This window comes from Harpegnathos saltator, unplaced genomic scaffold, assembly GCF_003227715.2.
Source record: "Harpegnathos saltator strain DR-91 unplaced genomic scaffold, Hsal_v8.6 scaffold708, whole genome shotgun sequence".
In the NCBI taxonomy this organism is placed as follows: domain Eukaryota; kingdom Metazoa; phylum Arthropoda; class Insecta; order Hymenoptera; family Formicidae; genus Harpegnathos; species Harpegnathos saltator.
This window is the reverse complement of record NW_020230547.1, coordinates 849,893-866,312: the sequence shown is the minus strand read 5'-3', so window position 1 is coordinate 866,312 and position 16,420 is coordinate 849,893. Positions and strand designations below refer to the sequence as shown.

The 16,420-nt window shown below is 41.3% G+C and overlaps 2 protein-coding genes across 2 annotated transcripts; both read right to left on the bottom strand.

Annotated features, from left to right (window-relative positions):
* Positions 1 to 1,070: 1,070 nt before the first annotated feature.
* Positions 1,071 to 8,212, bottom strand: LOC105191534 (transmembrane protease serine 9). Its single transcript, XM_025305630.1, has 8 exons — positions 8,112 to 8,212; positions 7,408 to 7,702; positions 5,891 to 6,200; positions 5,499 to 5,657; positions 2,745 to 2,832; positions 2,136 to 2,427; positions 1,461 to 1,770; positions 1,071 to 1,357 (listed from the first exon to the last, which is right to left on the bottom strand). Exons 1-8 carry the CDS (start codon positions 8,152 to 8,154, stop codon positions 1,190 to 1,192), a joined length of 1,665 nt encoding a protein of 554 aa, XP_025161415.1. The 5' UTR covers positions 8,155 to 8,212; the 3' UTR covers positions 1,071 to 1,189.
* Positions 8,213 to 9,046: 834 nt separating this feature from the next.
* LOC105191520 (carboxypeptidase B) lies at positions 9,047 to 15,456 on the bottom strand. The gene is made up of 9 exons (XM_025305685.1): positions 15,137 to 15,456; positions 13,623 to 14,021; positions 13,414 to 13,513; positions 12,779 to 12,884; positions 12,442 to 12,603; positions 10,825 to 11,038; positions 10,459 to 10,689; positions 9,750 to 9,934; positions 9,047 to 9,533 (listed from the first exon to the last, which is right to left on the bottom strand). The coding sequence occupies exons 1-9, from the start codon at positions 15,328 to 15,330 to the stop codon at positions 9,358 to 9,360; spliced, it is 1,767 nt and encodes a 588-aa protein (XP_025161470.1). The 5' UTR covers positions 15,331 to 15,456; the 3' UTR covers positions 9,047 to 9,357.
* Positions 15,457 to 16,420: the final 964 nt, after the last annotated feature.

The window sequence follows — 16,420 nt, the reverse complement described above, 5'->3', positions numbered from 1 at the left end:
TGTAACAATATATTCTTGAGACTACATAAAGCAAGTAAGTCTAGTATAATTTTTTCTTCCGACAAATAGTTAGCGAGATATCATAAGTTAAATATTGAAAAAGTTATTAAGTTTTCCTCAAATATCTAAAAAAATATTAGACAAATAAAATATTTTAGACGAAAGTTGTTCCAATTAACTAGTAGAAAAAAATAGTGTAATAAAAAATAAGGCTTCCTATTTAAAAAACGCAAGTTGACTTTCAAATGACCTTGAAAATAGAGGTTAAGGTCAAAGTTAAGGTAGCTCACTTAAATCCCTACAACTTTTATTCAGATCATTTTCCTTGAAATTTCAATACTGAAGAGTTATTAGGGTGTTCCGTTTTGGGACACCCTGTATAATTTAGACTCGATGAACCAAATATTAGCATTAGAACCTATTTTGAATAGCTCTATATCCAACACAGTATTGGGATACCCGCTTTTGATCGTTTTTAGAGGTTTTTGAGCTGTTTTTGGGGATTAGATAAGAATTGCGACGTTTAAGGGCAATTCTGGTCTTAGATTCGGATTTAGCGGATCAAAATATATGAGTTATCGTAATTTCTGTTGAAAATTCGGAGATTCTCATGATTTGATTGAAAATGTATTATGGTTCTCGTGCGTCTTTCGATATATTTAGTGCCTTCTGGAAGCCACCACTTTGAATTTCCGGAAAGGCCATGTTGCTTCTGAAAGTACTCGAGTAGACAAACAATTCAAGCCCTCACACGTCCCAATCCGATGCGTCAATTTTTGAGGGCGCCGGTGATCCGGTTGACGCGGAACGTCCCGCAATACTTGTGCCGCGATCCCGATGACTTTGACGAGGCACGATTGAACAATTTCTTCCGATTGCCTTTTTGTCTTTAACAACAATACACACCGCACCGATTTATGTACGCATGATTTCGTAATTTATGAAATAAAACAAATTGTGTGAGTCGCAAGTCGTAAATCTGCTCCTTACCGTCCGATTAATTTCGCGACTAATCGCGACTGCGCGATTTGAATGTCAGGTAATTTCAATAAACAAGGAATACTCGAGGCTAGCAGTATACAACATCGTTTATATTTCTCGCGTATTATTTATTATCGCCGCGCTCTAAGGGCGCTAAAGTTTCGCCATCATTGTCGTCATAACCGACCGGTTCAATTCGATTATTGTGTTAGTTGTTTTTCATTATCTGCGCGATCCAGTCGTTGAACAGGGATGGTCTAGCGTACACGGATGGCGCACCGCGGGTGCCGCACGGGATAATACCCCAAGACACAATACCGATGATTGTCGAACTGCCGTCTGAATTCTTCTGGGCCAAAGGACCGCCGGAGTCACCCTGGAAAGTCAACGGAGAATGCGATGCGTTGAAATGTCGTTCTAATGACCAGCGAAAGCGCTGGAATCTCTGTCGCAATTCGCAATTCGTTAGAGACACTTACGCTGCAAGCGGAGAATCCACCGGTTTCCAGTGGACCTGTGCAGACATTGGTCTCGTGAACCGGGGACGACCCAGTAAGGCGCCTGACGGCATTGTCGCAAGATTGGCGGTCGACGATGGGCAGTTTAGCGTCCTGAAGCTTGTCTGGCATATTCGGGACTATAGTTTTCGAGGTGGAGCCCCAGCCGCAAAGAATCGCGTCTCCCGTGGGCTCGCTGTTCTTTTCCGGTAGTGCGATCGGTTGCACCTCCTTCGTGAACGTCAAATCTTTCGCGAGCTTCATCAAGGCGATATCGAAGGGTCCGACGCCACTGAAGATCCAAAAGTATTGGGCATTAAACTGCATGAATTCGCTTAGATATTGATCAGCTAGAATAATAGCGTCAGCGCGAGAAGCGTTGCGAATGCCGATGCTTGTTTGGAGGCTACATAGTGTCTCTAATGATGAAATACTCAAGTCTTCAGTGAAATAATCTCATTATCTACGTCGAAGTGTCTTGTCTAAATTACCTGTTTCGAAATGTATTTCTCAGCGGTTTAGGCAACTGCTATGAAACTGAAAGTGTCGTAATAACTGTAGACGAATTGTCTATAAGTTTGCAAGGGTATGGATAAGCGGATAAGTATGCATATCTTAAGTACTCTTGTTGCTTTGGAGATTTTCAATAGTACATACCCTCTATAGTTTTCATGTACATAGGTTGCCACGACTTTGATCGACTGTTCACTATTCTCAATAATTCTGAGGTTGTGTTTCCCAGCTTTGATGCCCAACTGGTCAACACCTGGAACTGCTTGAACGCAGTGTCCTGCAGTTAAGATCCAACGTTGGTTGAGGATGGATCCGGCACACAAATGGCTGCCTGCCCATTGCATGGACACGATGTATGGATAACCATGTTCCTTGGCCTCGTTGCCCCCGACCACTTGGGTCAGGTCGGGTAAACGGAAACCGAGGTACGGTTTCTCTGAAAAAAATGGGCAAGCAGATTTTATGAACGCATCGATATCTCGACGAAAGATTCGTTCTCGACGGAGTAGAATAAGTAAAAAAAAAAAAAAGGAACGTCTAACGGTACAATTTGTAACACGAGATGGGATCAAACCTCATTCGAGTTTCGAGTTTCATGACCGTTTTCTCGACGTTCAGCTTTTCTTTAGCAAGACACAAGAAGAATTTCATTTTACTGTTGCTTACTTTGTTTCCAGTTAAGATCGACTAATTCGGTTGGCTCGCACCGTGACGAGTGTACTTGACCGCGTAAAATTTGAAGAATTGACTTACCGGCAAACGCCACCGCCAGGAGAGCAAAGACTATGATTGCTTTGAGAGACATCTCGATGTTTGATGAGGATCGGTATTCCCGAGCTGCGTTTTATACCCGTTTTGCTAAGAGCATCCACAAGATATCGATGATGACTTTGCATCGATAATCTATCGTAATCCGTGTGAATCCATGATATGTCCAAGATAAGCGGATTTTCATTAAAGATTGGATACATTATCGAGCTACTGAAACAGATCTTTCTTTGATTTAATGTACTGTATTTAGGCTAATATTAAATTGGATTATGTTAGATCGAGCTTAGACGAAGCTAATACAAGGATAATACAAGGAGTAGTCGTTGTATGCTTCGATATAACGAGGCTATAACGAGGTATAAATTGTTCAGTGAAAACAACTTTTACGAAGCTGGTTTGATACTATTAAATGCACAAAGTGTGAGTAATATTTTTATAGTACCACTAATTAATTAATTATGTATAGTAACATTAATTAATTATAATGATAGTAATTAATTGTTGTAATATTTAATGTAAAATATTGATGTAAAATATAAAAATTAATTAATTATTAATAATAACTAATGGGGGGCGGGGAAATGTTTATTTATGTCTCGTATTTGAAATTTCAATCGCGGGTAAGGGTTTATTGAATTTTCATTGAATAAAGTCAGGGAACACATATCAAAACAATAGAAAAAGAATTAAGAAATGCATAAGCGATTAATATGTGGGATACATCTCGATAATAATTGATTATATTGCATATATTTTCAATTTACTTGATAATATTTACTGACTATCAACATAGGACAGACTACATTTAACGGAGAACAAATGACGCTATAGCTCGTGAAATATGTTGTATTGATAAATTTAATCTTCCCTCTTATTTGATATCTTTTTCGATGATTGTTTTAAATCGTGTCCTTTCATGCAAATCAGACATCAAATAAATCTGTCTCTCAACAATAAATAAAGAAACATTTTTTTAGCTCCGATATGACGCAAACTAAGTGATAATGATGGATAATCTCAGCGGATAAATATTTCTCAACGACCTTATCTGATTACGATCTATTATCCTGCAACAAAATAGGTTTAAAAGTATACGGAAATCTTCACACATCAATATCTGATTTGCTGGTTATCTTTGATGATAGAAAATTTGTTTTATCGAAGTATCTGTGAAAACCCAAGCGGACTTTCCGCAAACTCTCGATAAAGCAAATGATCGTGATTAAATGAAGGCGATAACGGAGGGAATGTGCATAAAAGTTAAAGAGGCACTTTTGCAAGGCATTTGCGTCTTCGACAGCTCCCGCTTGTTCTCGTCGCACTCATCGTTACTGCGGATGGAACTCTTCTGCGATATAAAATACGGTATTACGTAAAATAATGTTGAGAATAATATAGCACCGCCTATTAACAAAACATACGTATATTTACATTGTAACCTTTTATAAGTTAGTAATGAAAAAATAGGTTGTATCAACGTAAGATTTGCGTGTATCGAGATCCAACCAATGTGGTAAACGCGTGCAAAACAGAGCGCGATCGACATTGCGAGCTTGCCATTTGCTTTCGGTGACAATGAAAATATTATGAAAATTTGATATTTTTATACTGAAAAGTAATGCATTAAATATCTTGCAAAAGCGTGCAGCGGCAGGATCATGTATCATATTTAATGTCTTCAATTTTCCTAAAGGCGTGGTTTTTTCATTATTTTATGAAACACTCCTGTCATTGTTATTGAGGCAACTGTTATTGTCAATTGTTAGATTTTACAATGGGATTTATCTAACATTTTCTTTGCCTTCACCATTTTGCATGTAATTGTAGCCGTTACACAGCTATCAACTAATGTCGCTGAAATATCTAATATTTGAAGTGGTAACGCTTATATAATTGCACCTATTTATTGAGCAAAATGATAAATATAAACTCGGCCTTCTTATAAACCTTGCCATTTCCTCGGTTTTTCACAGATTTAGGATTTTGAAGTTGCCTCAATAATCGTAAATTTACCAAGCGTGATAAATTAATAATATTCATTACATAACAGTTCATGATGTGTGTGTGTGTGTGTGTGTGTATGCGCGCGCGCGTTTAATATAAAACTTAGAATCAATTTTAGTCGATTTCGTCACCAAGTAGCACATTGAAAGCTAAATTTAAAATAAAACTGTAAAAGAATCTATGCGCATCTATGAAAAAAAAAAGAAATTATCGTTATTCGAAATAATCGACGATCAGCTTCTTGTTCAACGCAATTTAGACATTACAGAGACTAAACATTTTACTCTACACTTCCGATTTACCTCCGCATGAAAAATCGTTTTCTTTTCGGTCGCACTGCGGTTTTTGATTTTACACGTAGCTTGTCGAGACGAATTTCGCTGCCGAAGTAAGCAACAGTCAGCATTAAGGTAACAGAAAGGATGTATAATATATAAAAACTGAAGACTGTCTGACGTAATGATTTTGTTTATTCGAAAGATTGCTATTCGCTCTTAATACATAACTGCTTGCCACTTCACGCTGGGTGGAACTTTAAGAAAAGTGTAAGTGGTGCACAGGTTCTCATGGACCATTTGTAAGTCGAAGCTTTGCATAAGAGCGCCGTAAAGTACAAAGGTAAGATAATATTCATGAGAATGAAAATTCAGGGTGTCACGGTGAAATGTACAAAGTCGAGAGTTTTATGCTGAGGCATCGATGAATGACATCTCGAGGAGCAAGACTTCTCTAAAATTCCCTATTCTTGTTGATCCAATCGGTGTAGGAGGACACGCGGGTGTAGACTGAAGGCATGAGATTCGCACCGCATGGGTAGATACCCCATGAAACGATGCCGATCTGCTTGGTAACTTTGTCCACGACTTGCACCAGCGGGCCGCCAGAGTCGCCCTGCAAGAAACGCATTTGATTGGCGAAAAAGGTTGCGTTAAGCTCGCGGCCGATTTTCTCCTGCGTTCAGAGAAGTCGTTAACGGGATAATTGTTAAGAATGGATAAAGCCGCTGTTCTGATGCAATGCAGGGTCAAAAAATGGTTCTCTTGATAGTGCGGTGGGACTCAACAGCGACTCAGTCGCAATCACATAGCGATCTGATGAGCACAGAAAGCGTCAATGGGTCTTACCGAGCAAGCGGATTCTCCCTTAGTAGAGTCAGTGCAGATCTGCGTGTCGAAGAGTTCCGGCTGCTTGCCGATAATGTTGTTCGGGAATCTCTTCAGACATGAGACGTTATCCAGTACGGGAACGGTGACTTTCTGGAGGACGGCGGGCAGTACTGGCAGGAAGTCCTTCGAGATCGAGCCCCATCCACTGAGTAAGGCATCTCCGGTTTCTAGCTCACCTTGAGGAGGCAACTGGATAGCGGATACTTTCTCGTTGTAGACGAGAGGTGTCGCCAGTTTTAAGATAGCGATATCGTGTTGAGAAATGTCTCTGAAAGAATATGGTATGATTCAGATCAAATATATGTTATTTTGCAATACATTGCCAGATATATCTGGCTACTGAGTTATCTATGGCCGACACACGGATGTGTCACGCCAAGAAATTATCAATACAGACATGGTAACGGTAATTGTTCTCAAATATCATATAATACTTCATACAAATGTGTAACTAACAATATGCTTGCACAAGTAATTATTCTATTAATAAAATTATTGAACGCGCGCTCAGATGGAAAATTAATTAGCATCTTTCAAAGTGTGATGTGTTTGAATGTCGTTCTCGCGCATTTTTGTGGATGATAGATAATGTCAGTAAAATCATTTTTATTTGCATAAAACTCTTGTTATTCTTAAGAATGATGTAACTATATTATTATTATTATTATTATTATTAATTATACAGTTTATTTTATTTTATTTTATTGTCGTTAATCAGTAATTATTATTGTTATTAATAAATTAGCTAACTCCATAATTTATATTTGTAATATTAAACAAATATATACTAATATATTGCACTGTTAAAATGGAATATTTTGTGGTTCTACAATATAATGCCACACATAATTTGTAAATAAATTTTAATATTTTGATGCTTTGCAGATAAGAGATTGTAATTTTTAAATATCTGCATAATAAAATTATTAATTGCTTGTTACGATATTCTGAAAGAATCAGTCGTCTGTATTTATCGTGAGATAGTGATCGATGAGATTAAATATTGGTTTATACTAAACTGAGACAGCATAAAACATGCCACTGATAGCAGAGCAATAAATATAAGAAATCGTGAGGATACATTTGACGTCCAGAAATATAAAAGTAAGTCGAAAGATTTGCTTATAATTTTAAAGCTGTAAGAAACTTACAAATCATCAAGCATTGTAATATTTGTACCACACAAAAATGTACTACATATGATATGCTGTAAATTACTTTTTTGTCCTCTTCGTGAAACGTTACTTTTGTTACAAATTCACAAACAGAGAGAGAAAGAAAGAGAGAGAGAGAGAGAGAGAGAGAGAGAGAGAGAGAGAGAGAGAGAGAGAGAGAGAGAGAGAGAGAGAGAGAGAGAGAAACATATTATATATTGAGAAAAAAATCCTCTCTTTTTCTCTGTTAGAATGACAGCTGGTAAATATGCGTGTTAAAGAATTTATTTTTCACTGGAAACAAATACATTGGAAACATACCCTTTAAATCCTTCGTGAACCTTGATTCTGTTGACGAGAGACTCCTGGTTGCTATCCTCTTCGATATCAAGGAAGTACTTGCCAGCGATTATTTTCAAAACGCCAAATTCCGGAATGCAGTGTGCAGCAGTCAAAATGGTCTTCTCATCCAGAATCGAACCTCCACAGGTGTGTTGATAAGAAATGAAAGGTGGAAAACCCCATTGAATAGATACTTGATGAGGGAATTCACCGGGCATGGCATCGCTACCGTCGGTGATTCTGGGGTCGAGAGAAAGGGGGCCAGCCAGACATGCTGCAAAAAGATTTAACGATATCTTGATTTGTTAAATATTTCGTTAATTTTTTAGTTTTTCAGACATTTGATCTTTAGACGGCGGAAACGACATTTCTCCGAAATTGGAGAATTAAATTTAACAAAAAGTCTTCCAATTTCATGTCGTCCTCATCGTCAAACATAACATTCTTTGTTTCAGAAAGAAATTATTATCGTTTCGTTTGAGACAATTCTATGGTTTCACTTATAAATGGTTTTGAAGCGGTGTATGAACATGCAATAATTTTGAGGAAAGCAACGTTCGCAATATTCGTTCGAAATTTTGTAATTGATATCGATTCGATGTATGTCTTATAAAGTTTCATTCGATGGAGAAGTGTGTTACAATCAACGGTATTATTAGTGAGTTACAAAAATAAACACTTACCCTGGAATACCAGGACAGTGGCCAAGAGACTTTGGAGCAGCATTGTCGATGTCTCAGCTATGAAAGCTATGAAAGCTAAGCAATGAAAAAGTGCTAACAGTTTATATACAAAAAATATCGGCCAATATACTGTGATAAGACTCTACGCACTTCGAATTCTGATAACATTTTATAGATAAAGTAGATAAGCGTTTGATATTCCTCTTTCTATTAATTCACTTCTTAAAAAACACTTAACATATTTTCGTGTTTGCCCCATTAAATAAATATCGATGAATCTTGAAGTGTGCATAATAATGTGTATAATAATAAGCAGCAGAAAATTAATTTCTTGGAACGTTAGAATCTTGACTGTATGATTCACCTGTGACCAGCGCTGCGATAGCGCTACGTTACATCGCTTTCACAACACAATCCATTGATACGAGATAATGCAATTAACTGCATTTAACTAATCACCTAAATATGCGAGCCAACAGACATCCATGTCGCGCGTCGCATTTATTCATCGTATCTCAGTTAGACCTTAGTTGAGCCTCGAAATTATCAATCAGCGGGGCAATCAACATGTTAATTTGGTTCCTTCGTCTCGTGACATTTCTGTTGAAATAACGACTATTTGGGAGTAACGCAGCGCCTAAAAGATCGCTTAAATAAATAAAATACCCGTTACCAGTATCAATGAGTCATTATTTTTACAAGAGAATATCGACATGGCGCGCCAGAAGGGTAGTAAATAATATCAATGTATTAATATTCTTAATTAGCACGCAGTGCTTCACGCGAGCGCGTTAAAGATACAAAAAAGGTACAAAACTTCATAGGCATTCTCGTAGAATGCATCTCCGTCGTTTCGACACATTGAGACGATTTCAATAAACGCAATCACCCCTCCCCTTCCCCCCTCCTCCTCATAATAAGCGTGTCTCTCCCGCGACCGAGCGTTTTCGCTCGTGAGCAACATAAAATTTTTCTCGCTGCATCTCATTCTCCTTTGTTCGTAGCCGAGAGCCGATGATGCCAAAGTAGATAACGCATATACTCCGCCTCTAATTAATTATAAATTTATCTCCCATCGTGATAGTGGCTCGCTTAATTATATTCCGAAAGCGTTACACTCGCTTCGATACCTGTCGCAGTCACAGGTATCGGTGGAGGTCGCGGCCGCTTCGATACGGGAAGGGCTCCGATACGCTTATCTCTCTGAGCGAGTGTCCGAACGTTGAATGTGAGGCCCAGGTCGGCCTCATGTGTTACACGTGACTAAACGGGCGATCGCGCGGATGCCCGCCCAGATCTCGCGCGCCGTCGGGATTATCTGCGACGCCGGCAGCAGGAATCCGTAGGTTCCGCGGTCGCGCAGTTCCACCGTGTACGCGTACTTAATCCCAGCGACGCCTTTCGCCCAGTCGTCGGATGCTCCTGCAGGCGGAAAAGGTACCTTTGACTCCTTTCTCTCTCCCTCTCTCTCTCTCTCTCTCTCTCTCTCTCTCTCTCTCTCTCTCTCTCTCTCTCTCTCTCTCTCTCTCTCTCGACGTTTCGTAAAGCTCCAATGATACACGACACTCTTACGACTTTACTGTGCCTAGCCACGAGCTTGAATATATTAGAAAGGGACAACAAGCTAGAGATAAGTACCGGAAGTTGGGTACATCAGGTCGGCCATTGTTCCGAGCTGGTAATGAGTGCCGTGAATTTTCGCGATCGCGTTGATCGCCTTCTTCGCCACGTTCGTCAAATCGGAGTAGTCCGAAGGCTTGGAATGTGTGTAGCCCCACGGCACCAGCCACATTTGCGAGTAAGAATGCAGAGACAGGTACATTCTGAAAACAGAGAGTCCCTATCAACGCGTTTTCCTACAGCTTGCACTCAAGCGATGAAATATCGAGGAGGTAGAGAGAGAGAGAGAGGTAGAGAGAGAGAGAGAGAGAGAGAGAGAGAGAGAGAGAGAGAGAGAGAGAGAGAGAGAGAGGAGAGAGAGAGAGAGAGAGAGAGAGAGAGAGAGAGAGAGAGAGAGAGAGAGAGAGTGTGAGTAGATGGAAGAGGAAAAACGCCGGTGAGCATTTCTCTTGATATAAGGAGAAAATTAATAGATATAAGAGGAAATCCTCTTGAAATAAGAGGAAAACAGTTAGAATAATATCCAAGAAATTTTAGACGAATGGTTCACTTTAATCGCTTTATCGAAAGAGGAATCCTTTTTTCCTATAAAAGGCTTCGCTTAGAATATGAGACTATGGGAAAAATCATTTTACAAATAGAATACTTTTTTGGGGATGTTCGATGCGCTTAGATAGAAAAATAAATATCCTGAAATATACTGATATGTGCGGTGCGAGCAAGATACCGGATGTGCTGTTTGTTCGCCAAAATGTAATTAGCTATGGCCTTGGTCTCCGGCTCGGAGAAGGCGAAGGGTCCAGAGTAAGTCTCGTGGCAGGGATCCGAGCTGGTCCCGCCTTCCCTCTCCTCTCCCCAGTGATAAGCGAAATTGCGATTGGGATCAACTCCCTCGCATTTAGTCCAGAACCATCTGGTGTAGTGCGTGACGAACTGCAGCAAATTAGAAGGCGTGTACCTGGAAAAGAGAGCAGTGTAGCACTTAATTTTCTCATCGCGCACAGCGTGCGTTTTTCCGCAGCTCTGAATGCGACAGGCGTAACTTTCTCCTTCTCTCCCCCCCCTCCTCTCTCTCTCTCTCTCTGCTGCACACCTGCTATCTTCTTGACTTTCCACGTGGTTGCTCCTGGTCTTCCGCCAGAAACGGTCGCCGGTGTGACTGTACTCGTAACCGTCGGGATTGGCGACCGGCAGGATCATCCAGTCCGAATTGTCCAGCAGTTTCGAGTAGCTCGTATTCTTCTCCACCAACTGACTCAGTATGTAGGTCGCCACAGCGGTACCGATCCATTCTCGTCCGTGCATGCCTACGAATATGATGACAATTCACCGAAGGAACGATATAACGGGACGAGTTACACGTAAAACGTGGGAAGCATGCGGATCCGATGTCGTCGGAAATCAGGTTGGCCGGCCGTCGATTCCATAATAACTGCGGCGCTGTAATAAAATTTTTACGACGCTACACAGCGAGTACCGCCCGAGCAGCAATAAACGCTCGCCGGTGTTTTACGGTCTTTCCCGAAATCTTGATCTGCATCGTTCTTCCTTCAGCTTATTTTTTTTTTATCAGCGCAGTAGGTGGACCAGAAATGACCAGAAGAGTCAGCGAACGCTCAGGCCGAACAGAAAATTACGATTACGCCAAACTGATGAGGAAAATTCATTTTTTTCGTCATTTTGATGTCATTATAATTTTCTGTTTTAATTGGGCGTGTGTTTCTTTCGTGCGGACGTGGCCTCTGAAATTATTAAGAGAGGAATTACACGCTGAAGGCCGTTCTCAAGGCTATTTTTACGAATTTTTTTAACAAGAACGGTAAGATCAATGGACTTTAAATTTTCACAGTGTATTCATTAATGTCCAAAGTATAAAATAAATTTTATTGAATCGCAAGAAGCGATCCAATTAATAATTATAGATAAAAATGCAGTCATCCGCTTTGCGAGCTCTATGTTTGCCGTCCGCATAATTCCGGGCCTCTCACTACTCTGAAACCAGTAAATGAGAAAGATTTTTGAAACATACGGTTGCCATTATAGTCCGTACCAAAATTAAGACAGTGAAGCCAAGTTTGGAAAAATAATGACTGTACAAAGAAAAAGTGTCGGAAATGAAACTTTTTCCAACTTGTAATAATGTTAAAAAAAAATGAATAAAATAAAATATAACTGTGTTCGAGGTAGGGGCGAAAACTACATGTCTACTGTATATGTTGTGTAAAAATTTCAAGTTATTCGGTTCAGTTGGTTTTTTTTGCGTAATCGTGTCGACAGTTTAAGAAAATGATGTTTCCAGATAAACGCGTTTAAAGTTTTATGTGTGTACTTTCCATACAGATAGTAACAAATTTATTTTATACTTTAAATATTAATGAATACACTGTGAAAATTTCAAGTCTATTGATTCTTACTGTTTCTGTTAAAAGAAAATTCGTAGCTTTGAAAACGACCTGCTCCGCATGTAATTCCCCCCCTTCTCTCTGTGCTCTCTGTGTGCTGTTTTACGTTTGATACGTGTCTCAGAGGAAGGAGAAGAATGACCCACGGATAGGAAATATCGCGTACACGAATTTATGTAATTTTGTCCGAGAAAAATAGATCATCGAGGAGGAGGAGAAGGAGAAGGAGGAGGAGGAGGAGGAGGAAAAAGAGGAGAAGGAGAAGGAGGAAGAGGAGGAGGAGGAGGAGGAGGATGCCGATGACTCACCGGCATCAATCCAAATCGCTGGTTTTCTCCCGCCGTCCTTGCTCAATCCTTTCGAGATCTTTGCCATTTTTATCGGCTGACCCTCGTAACTATGGCCGATGGTTGTTAGGTCTATCATTTTGGGATACCTGGAGGCCAAGTACTCTAAATAGCGCACGATATCTGCGGGAACGTATTGTTTTGTAACGGCATGTTGTCGAGTACGTAACAAATAAGTCATTCAGCTTATCTGATATGTATCGTGCTAAAAGCGATCGGCGTATTCGCCGATAAGATTACATTCAGATCAATTTGAATTGATTGACTCGGTGTAAAAATATATCTCACATTGTTTTACCTCCGTATCGGTGATAGCGCTTCCACGTCATCGTGTGGCCCTGAGTGATCACCAGATCCTCGCGCTGCTCTTTTGACATTTTTGGGTTCTGATAAGAGATTGCTTTCTGCCGGTCAAAGTTACAGGGTCACTCTCGAGATCTTTGGCTATCGATCGGAAATTGCGGCCGAGATTGCTTGTGTCAACAATAATCCGCGAGATCTCTCTTTGCAGATTCCGACCTGGCGGTCGTTAGTCAATGGCTCGCGCGAGTAATAACGACTGATACACGCAATGCCGGGAATCGCAGAAGCTGGCATTTTTACATGGCGAGCGATGGTTTATTCATCGCTTTGCTGCAATTTTGGTGTCTCTGCTTCGTAAGTAAGTCGGAAAGATCGGTGGCAAAGTGTGTCGATGTAACGCAGAATATCTCCTGCCGCGCCATTAGAATTCTTTTCCAACCGAATTGTGCATAATGCAGTTGCCCGGTTGCGTATATTAATCGCATTAAGACCGATCTCAAGATTACAATGAGCCAAGTGGGTCGTAATAAAGATTTCTGATCGCCTTGACATTATTCGAAACTGCGACATTCTTTTCGAAATACTTGAAAATTGTGATAATGACGTAAAGAACGGGGAACTTATTTTTACCTGAATGTCCGATATCAACACTTTGAAGTTGATCTTCCTATCTTTCAAGTAGGCCTTAACGTCGTCTACGAGATCCGGAGCAACGATGACGTCGGAGGTTCTGACGAACAAATTCTACTTTAGTGTCAGCGGAGAATAAATACATAAAAAATTTTTAGTCATCAAGTGGAACACGCGGGGAGTTTCTCCGGCGAAGGAAGGAGACGAACCTGTTGGGAATCGGGAAGGACCAAAATTTGAAGTCCTCGGGCTCGGCGTCTCTCAAGTCGCGCAGGTCCGCAACGTGATTCTCCGTATTGGGGAATACTCGGATTAATTGGTAATTTCTATAATTGATTCTTGTAACGCGCGGCCTCGGGTTCTTCTTCTCGGTGCCGACGAAGCTGTTCATCATCGTGCTGATCCCGCTCGTTACGACGGATATCATGGATTCAACTAGGCCGATTAGAGAAAAGCCTCTATCGTAGTCGTCGTCCCAGAATGACTCCCTAGGTACCTCTCGAAGTACATTATTCGCACCGACAAAACCCACTCTCTCTTCCCTTGCATCTTCAGGACTCCAAGATAATTGCGTTTTCTTTTCTTGATTACTGAGAACATTCTGCAAACTATACGCGATGTTGTTTAGTATTTTTATATCGTGAGTAATAACTGCAAACGGTAAAGAGGAAGTGAAAGAAAGCCACATGAAATTTGGACGAATAAAGGTTCGAGGAAAGTTTTGCAAGTTTCAAGTTCAACTCTTACGGAACGGTTTATACAATGAAGGATGTTTATACAATGGACAGGATGCGTACATCTAAATGTCTGTCTAAACTCCACAAAAACACTCACAGGATACATTATAGATATCGAAAAAATATGTAAACGAATTTTGATGCAGCGAATATATGCCCTCTAACGTTGTCCTAAATCTCCTAAACATTTTTTTTACTTTTTACTTTTTAATTTTTCTTATTCAAAATATTTTTTTTAAATGAGATTTAAAATGAGACCGTTGAAAACAATTTTTCAATAAACGCGCCAGCATTCTTAATCCGCTAATCGCGACATATTTTCTCTCATGGTTGTCGTCTTCCGAGGGCTACATCTCGAAAACCAAATTTTCGCGGATTTGCTCAGATCTTCTCGCTCGTCTTTCAACGTGCAATCTGTTCTGTAAGTTTGTCGAAAGAGTTCAGACTCACTCTGCACATCCGCTGCCATCCAACAATCCCTCGGTTACTTTATCACGAAGAAATTCCAAACGCGACGCGGAGTTATCCCAATCGCACGGCTTCGAAGCGCAATTCTCGCCAAGCAGCCTGCCGACACGCCGCGCGCGTCACGCGCGCTCGCCAGACGCCACGAGGAGCCGCGATTCCAGCGAGGAAAGGACAACGTTCGCTTCGTGATCATCGCGATCACGGTCCACTTCCTCACAAGGCGAACGAACGAACAAAGATAAACTGGAACGGATAGAGAATGTCCGTCGTCGTCGGGGCGCGAACAAACGTTTCTCTCTTAATTAACATAATTGAACGTCGCCGAGAGAGACGAGAGGCACGTGAGAGCGAGACGCGAGAATTCGAACGCGACGGAGGAACGATCGGCGAGATCACATTCTTTCGCCACGTAATAATAATCGCGTAATTTTACTCCACGACTCGCCGCACGGGAGGAAGAGGAGGAGAAGGAGGAGGAGGAGGAGGACCATCCTCGATGACTCATCGACGACACTAACCTACCGCCTTCCTCGTCCGAGACTTCGACTCCTTGGAGCGTCTCCGCCGCCGCCGCCGAGTACTCAGGATGTTGCGGATGTGTCAGCGCACGACAATCGCCGTACGGGCTGCCGTCGACCGGATGCGGCATGAGGAGGCTTCCTGAAAGCCCGAGGACCGCGCACAGAATCAACCGGACGCGACCGGCGCTCATGGTGCGCTTCGAGCCGGACGCCAGGATGCGCGGCCTCTTCGCTGGTTCCCCGCTGACTGACGAACCTGCAGCCGGAACCAGTTGCAAGACTGGTTCATATGCGCGAAAGACGTCGGTTTCACTATTCCGCCCCACGAGCTTGGCTTACGGGATTTCTGCTCCGTACTGGATAACTCTCATTCTTCAGTCACGCAGTGTCCGAGCGGATCACGCGCCGTCGGATTAAAAGGATAGGATGTTCGAGCTGTTGTCGAAATCGTCGCACTGTCGTGTATTTCCCTTCGAAGCGACCCGCCGCGATATTGATCTTTGCGAGTGAATCTGCAAGTTACGGTGGTAAGAAAACATGCGACATTTTGCCTCGTCACGGTGCTAACAAACTTAAAGAATTTGCAAATCCTTTCAAACCCTCGATGTCTTTGATGTTTGCCAGGACAGCGGCTGATCGGTTCTCGCGACCTCGCGATGTGTGCGCGTTGTTGGTCGAAATTAATAAATTCCACGAAATTAATTGTATTCTCCATGCTGTGATCTGACGAAGAACATTTTTCTATTTGTCGACCTTGGAATATATTGCGTAAGATTATTTAATCAAATGAGAACGCTGTGCTAAATATGCGAGGCTCGAGAAAAAAGTCGTGCATTTGTTGTCGATACTGAGATAATGGTGCGACGTGTGTGGAAGAAAAATTGCATGCTATGCAAAACACATTCCGGTAGATACGTTTGGCATGATGCGACGCGTAGTAGGTCAGTGAGTTTGCCGTTAGTAAAACACGTTTTCGCGATACCGGCGTGCAAAGAACCATAATTATATATATTAAATCTACCTTTTCCTACGCGTTCAGCCGCTCCTTCACTATTATCAAAGTAATATTAGGTGTGTGAATTAATTCGGTCCGTTTTTCCTTCCAGAAAAAGACTTTAGTATGAAGAAACATGAAAAAGTACACTAATCAAAGTATTTGCCATCGCTTGCTATTATTTTTTTCCCATCTGTCTGGCAGTTGTTGCATTCCGTGACGGAAAAACGACTCGTCCTTCGAAGCGATCCATTCATCGAGCCATTTCTCTATTTCTTCATAATTGT

Bases quoted from the DNA above. Each gene is read 5' to 3' on its own strand.
- LOC105191520 (XM_025305685.1), bottom strand. From the start codon at position 15,330: ATGAGCGCCGGTCGCGTCCGGTTGATTCTGTGCGCGGTCCTCGGGCTT. The intron at 14,022-15,136 runs GTTAGTGTCGTC...CATCGCGTATAG, and splicing joins TCGGACGAGGAAGGCGGTAG to TTTGCAGAATGTTCTCAGTA. The intron at 12,885-13,413 runs GTAAAAATAAGT...TTTGACCGGCAG, and splicing joins TGTTGATATCGGACATTCAG to AAAGCAATCTCTTATCAGAA.
- LOC105191534 (XM_025305630.1), bottom strand. From the start codon at position 8,154: ATGCTGCTCCAAAGTCTCTTGGCCACTGTCCTGGTATTCCAGG. The intron at 6,201-7,407 runs GTATGTTTCCAA...ATATTCTTTCAG, and splicing joins GTTCACGAAGGATTTAAAGG to AGACATTTCTCAACACGATA. The intron at 5,658-5,890 runs GTAAGACCCATT...CGTTTCTTGCAG, and splicing joins AGGGAGAATCCGCTTGCTCG to GGCGACTCTGGCGGCCCGCT.